Genomic DNA, 11,938 nt, shown 5'->3' on the forward strand with positions numbered 1-11,938 from the left:
TATTTCAAATAAATGTAAAGTTAGACAAAATATCGCAATTATTAGCTCAAAACACCCATTATAGACTCCCACTTGTGGAGAGTGGTGGAAAATACTGTATTTAAGTGAGTGTTTGGGGTTCTTCAGTTGTTTTCATTCACTTCTGCTGCTTTCTACTTCCACTTAACTACATTTAAGTGGGAAATATTGTACTTTCTACTCCACTACATTTATCTAGCAGCTTTTTAAGATGGAGATTTGACACAGTGGGTTATAAAAGAAGTTTTAAATACATAGTTACAGATCAAACCTTCCAACCTTTATGGTTTCTTCCAAAAAGCCGAGTGTAGTCGGCAACATTTCAGATATCTATGGCCTGTTTACAGCTTCAACAAATGGTGTTTTTTCTCTCGAAACTTCTGATGTTGATACCAAAATATCAGTTAAAATAAAAAATAAGAGAATTGTCTTGTGGAGGTAAAGCATGTAAATAACATTAAAAGCTGCATGCCTGGCAGGTGGATGTTTTTAATGTATACATATAGTGTGAAATTCAGAGGAAAGAGCAAGTTTAAACAACACGATTAGTTACTGCTGTCTTTTACCTGCATTAAACCGTAACGGGGAGAAAATCTGTTAGATTCAGAACAGAAATTTAATCAGATTGTAAGTGAAAACATCTGTGTAAATGTGCTCTTCTTATGTACCGTCACTGCCCAAGAAATTAACAAAAAATGACAACAGAAACTACTGACATACTACTGAGAGCTTTGAAACACAATATGTAGTTTTACTCAACTGTATATATATTTTAGACAAATCTTTCTCTAAAAATGCTATGTGGTGTTTGGTTATAGGCAGCCATGTTGATTTTAGGCCCGAAAATGGCAAAAAGTCAACTACGTTACAGAAAGTCCTACAATTAAATATTGACCCAGTTAATGGTTTTGTGTGGTGAAAATTCAGGAAACAGAAACGGACCACATCGTCTGTCAAAGCTGTTTTTAATAGGCGTCACATGGAGGAAAAAGCTCCCACTGTTAAAATCCTCAGTCCTATACGGGTGCTCTGAAAAAAACACGAAATTAAAAAAAAAAAAAGACACACCCTCCTACACCGCCGCCAAGAGCTGACGTTTGTCAGTTTCAACACAGTGTCAGAAGTTTGTTCACAAGTTCAGCATCAGTTCAGTAATTATTACTCACAATGAGAGGAGTCACAGATTTCAGCCCTGTCTGCTCAACACCAGTTCTGTTTTAGTGAGTTCACGAGCATGTAGATGTTTGGGACTGCAGCGGGGAGGACAGGAGGGGAAACTATGCCAGCGTTAGTCTTCCTGTGGTTTACCTGAGCTCGGAGTGATGGCTGAATTAGAACACTGCGTCTCCCCGTCTAAAAGGAATCTGCAGCGACAGGCTAGCTAGCATTCAGCACTACCTGTTAGACGAGAGGATTTCGTAGACATTTCCTATACCAAACGTTTCATTAATAAAAATACACCTGAATTCTCTTTATGTACAACAGAAAAGAAACATTTTCACCTGCATATTCAAGATTCATTTTAATATTAGGTATAGATTTTCTGTATTAGAAATATCACTATGTTCTGAAATGAGGAACTAATAATGATCATTTCACCCATAAATCATTGAAGTACAATATTTACATATATTACAGAGCCCATTTAATCTGAAACAATATTAAAATAAATGTTCAATAGATACAAAGGGTTTTTTTTAATTCTATTTATATATATATCAACCTTGTCAAGGAGTCCTTACACACTCCAAAAATGTAAAGCCATTCTCCTCTAACAAACTATTAAGTGCAAACAATTTTTTTTCCATATAAAAAACTATGATTGCAGCATCCAGCGTTGAGACAGAGAGCGTTAACAAGCCGTTTCCCCAAGCGCTTCCAAGGCTGTGTTCCACCGTCGTGAATTCAAAAATGGGAGGAAAACAAACAAATAGTGAAAGAAAATTTGTGCAAAATACACTCTTAAGTGTGATACCTTGGATTAAAATATCTGTAAAGGAAGTAGAACGCAGCCTCTCTGTCGAGCAGGTGTTCTGAGGACCGCGGATGCACAAGGAATCACCCAGGAGGTGGAAAATGAAAGAGACTTGGCTTTGGGGATATGCTGCTGCTCTGAAACGATCCCTCATGTTATTCCCTTTATCTGTGAATATTTTAAATACACGAGGAATCAAACCCACACGAAAAGGTCAGGCGGAGGCATCGTCATAATGCGTACACCATGTCTAGTCTTTGAAGATCTACAGGCACAAAAGATTGGGAATTTTCAGACTACACACGATTTGATATGACCATTATAGGCGCAACAAAGAGCCAGTCGGACCCTCCCATGAACCTCCTGGATGATTTAAAGCTCGCCTTCCTCTTACTTCCAATAGCACCCTTTTAATCCCCAGACAAAAAGGGGTCAAGTTTCTAAACCCTGGCTTGGCCAACATCGTAACATGAGCAGTGACACAAAGAGAGCATCTGGGAGGCTGTAGTGATGAGAATGAAGGTGACACTGGAGGACATGTGGTGTGTGACAGTGTGTGAAGAAGCGCTGCGGGGCCTTGGCCTTGGTCATCCCCGTCTCTGTTGCATGGAGCTGTCATTAGCAGCACCAGCACTGGGGCTATACTACTGTTCCACTGGGGGAGTTGGCTGGGTTGTTTTGAGATGATAGCAATCCCTGTGGAGAGACAGATAACACACATTGATAACACACAGTGAATGCAACACAAGAGGCAGAATAGTGAGGCCGTGAGGTTTACTGTTAGATAGGATGCTGTGGGTTTAGTGTGAAATAACCAAAACAAACAGAAAAATAAAAAACCTGCGGCTGCACAGAGTGGCACTAGCAGCTTCTCAGAAAACAATGAGAGGTGTCACATGACAGTATCCTCAAGAGGCCTGTCACTCACCACTTTCCCAGGCCTAGCCCATGTGCAAACGAAACCCTCCTGACAGGCTGTTACCAGACAGTCCTCCAGGAAGATTAGCACAGTGAGTCTTTCGTGAGCGATCTTCTTGCACACCAGCGGCTCCAGCAGCGGCACCTCCTCCATGCGCGGACACAGCATCGTGCCCAGAGTCTTAGCCGCGTCGGCTTTTGCCGTCCGTGACGAGCTGAGCTGGTTCAGCTTGTCGCTGCTCTTGCTGCTGATGTGGCCCATGCTGTGGTTTCGCTTGTGGTCCTTCTCGTGCCGCTCCTTGCGTGAGTCATGCAGCGACAGCGTTGCAAACTTGCTCACGCTGGTGGCGATGAAAGCGCTGTCGATGATGCTGTTGCCCTTGGTGCTGCTGCTGTTGCTGCTGCTGCCTGTGTGACTGTTGGGGGTGCTGCTCCCTGCTGGATTGGAGGAGTGAGGCAAGCTGTTGGACCGCGGCAGGGTGTTGGGCAGGGAGTTAGGAGGGTTGCCACTGGTGCTACTATTGCTCACATTGTCTTTACCGTTGGTGCCGCTGGAGTTTGTGGTGGTGGTGGTTGATACAGTAGTCGTCGTTTGTCCAGTGGCTGGAGGGCTTGCGGCACTCATAACATTAGTATGAGTCCTAGTGCGCGACAAAGGGAGGTGAGGAAAGAGAATGTCCTCCGTCAGGTCCCACAGACACAGCTGGGTGTCCTGTCCCACCGAGCCGAACCTGTAGGTCACACTAACAGGCCGGCTATCTGTAGAGTTTCTCTTAGAGAGCCGAGAGTGAGAGCTGTTCGCTCTGTCTCTGCCTGCACCAAAGTGAATCTGCTCGTGGAAGTCCTCGTCGCTGCCGCTGAACTCGGCAGGCGGATCCCCGTCCTCCACGCTGGTGGTGCAGTGGTCAAACGCCACCACACTCACCCACGACTTGTGGCCGTGGCCCCGCGCGATGACTCTGCAGTCCAAAAACGACCACACCGTCACCAGGTCGTCCTCCCCTCCCGCCACAATATACCGTCCATCAGGGCTCCAGCATACGCACAGCAAGCCACCAAAGTAGCTCTTCATTTTTCCGTGGAGCTCCGCGGCGTCGAAACCGAACACCCGCAGGAAGCCGTCCTGACTTGCGCAAGCCAGAAACTTGCCATCGGGGGAGAAGGCGAACTCATTGAGCGCCCCTTCACCAACTGTCCAACGCAGTAACGGGTTACGAGCCGATTTACTCTTGCAGGTGTGCACAGCGTAGTTTTCACCCTGCTTCAGGAGCTGGTAGTGAGGTGCCGTGGTGCCACAGGTGTTTTCCACGTTGTACAGGTACATGCTGCCGCTGGAGTGAGCCACCAGAAACAGACTTTCTGAACCAGGAACCCATCGCACACACGTTACTCTGGACTTGTCTATAAGTCTCTGCAGGAAGAAACAAGACAAAGACAAGGAGACCGGTCAGCTAGTTACTTCATTCTTGAATTACTCATGGACTCAGTGGACTAAACAGAACATAATACATGCATGACTGAATATCTAGTTCATTTCAAGAGACTGACTTCAAAACAAAAGGCAGTTTTCCACAGCAGGAAGTCCAGGCAGACATGAAATATCGTGACTGTTTACACCAACAGCCCCACTATCCACACTTGTAGCCTTTTTGTTTCTATTGCAGTGTAGAATCTGTGATGTTAAGGGCACCCAAAACAACAAAAAATAGCAGTTAGCAGATGTAACTCCACTATGAAAAATCAAAGAACGGAGGTTTTATATTTCAGATTAAATGGTGAAAATAGGTAGGGAAACTTCTACTTAATGATGTCCTCGAGGGGACTGAAAAATGCTTGGTTTACCTCTCAGAGTTTGATTAATTAGTGCTGCCTTCTCTACATTTAACCAGCTATCATTGAGATCCACACAGTAGTTCTTCAGGGCCAGTCACAAGTTTCTCCCTCCAGTGTTAATTTCGTTGACGAAGACTATGATGAAAAATATTCGTCAACGAATCTTTTTCACAAACAAAAACTGAATAAACACTAAGTATCAAGTCAGACATGAAGACAAAGACTGTGGCCAAATATAACTGACACTTTAGTCAATGAACTAAAATGAGATAAAAATGTTAGGGCAGGACGAGTGGAGAAGAGAAACCCCCATTTTCCGCTAAACTTGGAATAAAATAAAAGCTAAAGGACCTCTGAGCTCTATTGATTAGAAAATTGATTAAAAAAGCCATGGTCATGTTTTTGACATTAAGAACAAAATAAAATACATGTTTTGTATTACAAAAGTTAAATCTGTGTCTGTATGGCATATTCAAATCTTAATATCATTCCATAACAGACTTATGGATATTTCCAATGACTGGATATTCTGGAAAAACATTTAGTCCACTGAGTCCACTGTGGATTTACATGACTAAAATCTGCTAATATTTGGTCGACTAAAACTCGACTCAGACTAAAATCCTTCTGATGTTTAGTCAACTAGAACTAGACTACGAGTAAAAGGTTTCCGATGACTAAAATATGACTAAAACTAAATGGTGTGTTATTCAAAAGATTAAGACTAAATCAGAATTTGCTGTCGAAATTAACACTGTCTCCCTCAAAGCAGGTACTTTTTTCTCCCCTATTAACATCACTGAAAGAGGCTCTATCTGTGCATTTTTTGGTGGAAGGAAAACACAAAGTTCCTGCTGTGAAAAACGCCCTAACGTTGACTGGAACCCACCTCCTCGTTGAAGAGTTTGCTGGTTTCCTTCTTTATCGGGTCTATGAGTTGCACCTGTCCTGCTGAGAAGCCCACCAGCAGGGAGACGCTCTCCGCTGTGGCTGTGAGTGGGTTGAAGTCATGGCATGTAGGCTGCGTTCCTTTGTATATCCTCTTGTCTATGGGCTTACTAAGATCGGCAGCCTGGAACGAGAACAAACACACAGAGTTGACCACATTTAAAGGATAAAGTGTCGTATTTTACTTCAACAAATTGTCTTCTTGACCTCAAAACTCCAACGTTGTGAGAAGCAGAAAGTCCATAGCCAGAAATAGAGATAAAGAACAACAAAGACTGACATTTGTGACAGCTTCATCACTGCAACTCTGTTTTGGTCTATTGTGGTGCATTAAAGGGCCCTGACAGAAAGCTCTGGGGTTGTAACTATAAAGGCATCAGTGCTGTCAAAGGAAAAAATAAGGATCTTTGACTGACTGTGACATTTCAAGCGCTGCTGGCAACCAGCCTATGTGACTAAAAGTCACACCAGCGTCACAAGCAAGAAGGAGCTCAAAAATAAATCTAAAGAGTGATATATACCAACACCCAGGACTCATTCAATCTTTCTTTTCTCCGTCCAGTTAGAAACAGATGCATACTACCAGCCAAGTTCAGCTCTCAATGAAAAATTCACACACTCATCACAACCTCAAACACAAACTAACACGCTGCGTCTAGACTCCTGTTTGCGCAACAGTTAAAGTCCGAAGCTAAACTCAGTGGGGAAGTCTTCCCACCTGTTGAGATGAGAGTCCACAGCTTGTGCAATAATCCACTTCAACAATCAGGAAGCTTCAGTAGTTCTGCTTTGACTTTCATCGAACAGATTAACAGCCTCCCCTTGGACTCTCATTCACCCTCACATGCAGAGAAGCCTCAGATGTAAAGAGACCACACTGGCTCTTTATTTCACGCCAAACCATGCACACTTTTACTCCCTTTGTTGTCAACAGACCAATTTCAAACATTGCAACGGAGGAAAATCTGCATATAATGGTGACATGTGATTGAAAAGCTGTAGAGTTCAGGTAGACTGGTAGGTCAAAATTCTCTCATTTGATCAAATTCTCATGGGTGAGACCGTCACCAGTGTTCATTTCATAAGCAGAAAAGTGTGACAGAGAATTCATCGATTATTTTTGTTGGTGGGAGGAACAGACTTCTTGTGAAGTTTGAAGGTGCAAACGGAGATGATCATTAAATCAGGAGACAGTTTGGTCCAAATGACTTACTGTTCTTTAATCTTCAACCATGTTTCCTGTTTTCATTCTTTAAATTACAATAAAATGCTTCACTGCACCAAAACAAAAAAAAAATCCTCTAAAATCAACAGATCAACTCAATGACCTGACTTACTGCAGTTTTTCAGAACTTTCAACCTCATCTCAGCAGATAAAAATACACAACTAAAGGTTTGCTTGGTGGGGTTTCCTGGAGCTTTTGGTTGCACCTCATGGTCCTCCTCAGTGGATCATTAAAACATGTTATCTAAATGTCTGCCTACTGGCTTTTTCCCCCCCAGAACTTTCAACTACATCTCAGGACATAACATTAAGTTAAATACATTTCTATTTTAAGGCTTTCTAAGTAGGTTTTTCTGGAGTGTTCTGTAAAGCATCTTGAGGCAATTTGAATTGTAACTGGCGCAACATAAATAAAATTGACTTGAATGTAGTTCTATTTTCAGAAATGGTATAAATATGAGCAGGTGCACGCTGGTCTGCTGGTCAAATGATTTAATATGCTGCAAATACTAGCCGCTCATGTTTATTTATGGTTCAATTAGGCTAATAAGGCTGCAAGTAGAGTGCTTTCAGTGTACCGTGGAACATTTAGTTAATCAAGAGCAATTTATTTTTTCCCATGACCAATCAGTTGGTTGAAAAATGGGTACAATTTCAGCTCAAGTTAACTGAGATGAACATTACTGAATTAATTCTGCTACAGAAGAAGAAACGGACTTCAAAATAATATCACTTTATAAGGCCAATATTTGCATATTTCGACTTTTACATTATAGGGGGGAAAAATCAATCACATTATGCTGTAAAAGTAGCAATTATAGCATTTCTTTTCCACTGCAATATGTAGAAAAATGTTGATGTGATTTTTGCTGGCATCTGTACTAAACAATGCTAAGATTAGAAAGGTATTTTGTACCACATTTTACCTTTATTACACAATTGCAGTTCCTGTAATTAGGAAGTTGTGTCCTCGTACACGAATGCACAGCAACTTTAAATACATCTACATCATGTACTTAAATCACAGTCTCTGGTTCATTTTAGTCGAAGCTGAAAGAAAATGGGATCTAAAATAACCAACTATTGCTCCTGAATGTTCTTATTGGTAGTTTGCCATGGAAAAATAACAAGAGTTCTCATAGTGAGTGTGGGCTGCTCCTATCCTGTGTTTTCAGAGGCTGCTCCAGGGACAAAGACATCATCAGCATGATCACCACTGTCACAGTCACCATCCCTGTTTAACCAAACGTGGCTCGCTGCGGTGACCTCATCGCTGCATGCAACCTAGCAGTGGATCACACTGCATCACATCTGACAGGAGAGCGCACACACCATTACGTCACGAGTAACAAACACTCCTCACTTCCAAGAAAATAGCTTACGAAGTGAACACCAGTGGCCTTGTTGGGCCTGAGACGTCTGAGGCTGTAGCCCTGAATGTTGAATGAAAAATCAAAGATCTGAAAAATGTTTTTGTTTGTGTGTTTTTAAAAGTAGAAATAATTAAATAAAATAATAAATAATTAAATAAAATAAAATAGCCCTGGGTCTATTCATCTGTCATTCTATCATGCATAAAAAGCCTGAAAAAATAATATCAAATAATTGAGCAAAAAATGTTGGGGCATTATTTTGCTGTTCAGAGAAGCAAACAAAAGTCAAAACATGACAGAATAACACAGATTTTGCAGTTTCAAAATCCTGCAGCGGTCACATTATCGAGCTTATTGGCATTTCCTCTTTACGACATCACTTCTCTAATTTTTAAGTAGTTATCAAAACATGGCAACAGATAGAGTAATAATGATTGCTGTAGTAAGCATTATATTTTATGGGACTTTGTGTGGAAAGTATTTTTATTGCATCTCTATTCCTGGACCATTTAAAGGGCCAGTCATCCACATTATGAATTAATAAAATTCATGAAAATAAGCATTTTTATGCACAATTCCGAGGCACGCAGTTTGACAATCACTGCTGTCGCTCTCCTGTACTATGACTGAACGATTTAAGGAAAAAAATCTGATTGTAATTTTTCAAAACAGACAGCGCAATGTGATTATGTGATTTGATTTGTGATGTGCTTTTGAAAAGTCAAACTTCTTAACAATACTCAAAGTGTAATTGATTTTAAACCTTATGAATTATTACCACGAGACTGTCACACAAGGGGGATGGCACAAATTTGTAAAACCACTGACATGACAGTTTAAACTAAAGCTGCAAGACTGCATGTGAGTGCGTCTGCATGAAAAATAAGGAAGAAGAAATCCTTTTTTTAAAGTCAAAAAAGAGTTTGGAACTGCTTTCATGGCGTGTAACACTGGCAAAGCCATCTAAAATAGTTTTCTAGATGGTATTCAGATTACGCTTTTCACTTATTACACAGAGCTCTGCGTCACTGATTTTAAATGGTCAAATAATTGTTTTTTGTGTTGCCTTGTATGGAAGTAAAAGCTGCCAACACAGCTGATGGAGAACCTGTTTTCGGTCAGCATTGCCCTTTTCATAGCGGAGATATTTCCTTACAACTGACATTGCATTTCTTTTAGCAACCAGGTCTCGGTTTTTAGTGGACAGATTATGTTCATTTTGTCATCTTAATCTATCAGATCAGTGTGTCTTTCAGCGTTTCTGTACTCTGCTTCACTGGAATCACTTTGCACATGCAAAGCCGCACGTCAATAAACTCTGTATCTTGACAACAAAGTTCAAAACCCTAAAAAAAAAAAACTTAAGTCAGCGTAAATGATGTTCGATCAGATTAACCTCTTTGGTAGATTGGTTCTGAAAAAATTGGAAAGTTTTTAGCATTAAGCTTAAAACAAAGTTGAAAAATGATGTGTTTGAGTGAACTGGCCTTATATCACATCGTAATTTGTGATCCTGATGCTGAAATGATATATTGACACTGATCCTAGCAGACATGTAAACTTGGAAAGCATGAATTGGCCTTAATGCAAGACATACAGCTGGAGATCCACTGGGCTCACTGTCATATTAATGTGGAATGTGGGGTAGAAAGCACAAAGTGAAACTAAGATTACCTAAGTTTGCTAGTGTTTTGCAGTGTCTCTGTTCCATTTTCACTTTGCAGTGCAATCACTTGAAAATTCAGCAATTATCAGGTTAAAATCAAGAGACTTGCAGGCTGGGTTGAGCCTTTAATGTGTCAGAATGCAACAACAAAGCTTCTGCTAGTGAACACTGTTGACAACCTGCCACTCATTGTGCATGAAGCTTCAGTTACCATGTAAAGAAACGAGAATAAACAAACATAATATGACATGATATGACAAGCCTTTTCCTGGCGTCATCCGGCTCACTGGGATATCTCATGTCACAGCTTGTCACCGGCTCAGAACTCAAACAACTGGCGGTCTGTGAGAGGCCAAAACAACTGTGGCGATGTTAGCCGAGAATGCTAATTAGTCCCTAACTCAGCCAGGTCTGCTACATGGCCTGGTCTGGACAATCTGCGCACTTCAATGACAGCAGCTCACACAATTGACAGCGCGCCTGAGACACGTTATAAGCCGCCGAAACACCGAGCCGCTCCCGAGCAGCGGTGCCTCGGTCTCCGCGATCAATACTGTTTACCTTCCTCACGCCTTTGTAGATATAAAAGTAGAGTTCCCGGCCCACATTGAAACAGATCCTGTCGCCGTTGCCGGACTGGTCGTTTACGTTGACGAAGGAGACCTTGACGGGGTTGGAGCCCTGCGAGTTGAAAGGCACCCGGTTCGGGCGGCTGTATTCGGAGTGAGTGAGGAGTTTGTAGACGCCTTCTCGTGTGGTGAACTGAGTTTTAATTTCGTTCATCTCCTTCCCTCCTCCCTCCGCCGCCATCTTGGAAATTGGCGTTCATCCTTGTCCCAGCCCCGGATGTTAGTCACTGCGCATGCGTTGGATCGTTGGCGTCCAGCAGTCATGCGTACAGAGAAATAAAAAGACAACTCGAAATAAACGCTAGTTGAAAAAATGATCACGATTACATATTTAACCTCCTAGGACTTGATATGTAGACATCATTTTTATTTTCAAAAAGAGCGTATTGTTCAGAATAATGATTATAATAAAAATTAAAACAACAGCAATATAAATATAATATTAATATAATAAAATATAATAAACACAATAATCAGACATTAGATATTTTCCGATTATTATTTTTAATGGTTACTTCTTATTCCAAATAATTAGATAAAATCTAAAATGCAAGTTCAATCAAAGCTTGAGTCTTAAGAGGTTAGCTTCAGTCCATACTGATAAATGTTAATAATTTTTAATGACTTATTTTAAATAAACATCAGGAGAAAAAATGGCTTATACAGGTTTATTAGCCACTTTAGCCTATTTATCATGGTGCACAGGTGATAATTTTAATATGGGCAATGAAAAACACAAAATAAAAACCAATATATTTACACACATTAAAAAATAGCATAAAAGAATCACATGTTAAAGGCTGTGGCCTGTTGAGACCAGTGGTTGCCTTTAAGTTTTGCAGTCTAAAAGCAATCCAGTCTCCCACTATTGTCACCTGAACAGCAAACTTGATGTTGAGGGAAGAGGCTGATGTTGGGTCTGCATCAGTGAAACAAGGTCCAGTCCAACCACTCAGAACCCTAACCTCAATGCACATTCAAACCTAAATCTGGGCTTAACATGTTTTCTTTCTTTAATGTGTATGAAGGTGAAATGATTCCTTTGTGCTTATCTATTACTCAGCCAAGGAACGCGGCAAAGTTATGTGACGATCGGCATGCTCTTGTCCCTTTGTTAATCTGTGAATATGTCTGTCTGTCCATGCACAACATTACTCCAAAACAGAGAAAGGAATTGGGTGAAATTTTCAGGGAAGGTCAGAATTGACACAGGGACCAGTTGATTAGATTTTGGCAGTGATGCAAATTATATTCTGGATCCACAGATTTATTAGAGATTACTGTGTCATTGTGAGATAGCATCACAATGTCACTTTAACTATGACAACAAGTGAACGCTACGTCAGCTGCCTG

At 41.1% G+C, this 11,938-nt stretch overlaps 1 protein-coding gene across 1 annotated transcript; it reads right to left on the reverse strand.

Moving 5' to 3' along the window:
• Window positions 1–967: 967 nt before the first annotated feature.
• wdr20b (WD repeat domain 20b) lies at window positions 968–10,803 on the reverse strand. The gene is made up of 4 exons (XM_022200519.2): window positions 10,518–10,803; window positions 5,634–5,816; window positions 2,922–4,322; window positions 968–2,689 (listed from the first exon to the last, which is right to left on the reverse strand). Exons 1-4 carry the CDS (start codon window positions 10,764–10,766, stop codon window positions 2,633–2,635), a joined length of 1,890 nt encoding a protein of 629 aa, XP_022056211.1. The 5' UTR covers window positions 10,767–10,803; the 3' UTR covers window positions 968–2,632.
• Between the last annotated feature and the right edge of the window lie 1,135 nt (window positions 10,804–11,938).

Source organism: Acanthochromis polyacanthus, chromosome 16 (genome assembly GCF_021347895.1).
Source record: "Acanthochromis polyacanthus isolate Apoly-LR-REF ecotype Palm Island chromosome 16, KAUST_Apoly_ChrSc, whole genome shotgun sequence".
In the NCBI taxonomy this organism is placed as follows: domain Eukaryota; kingdom Metazoa; phylum Chordata; class Actinopteri; family Pomacentridae; genus Acanthochromis; species Acanthochromis polyacanthus.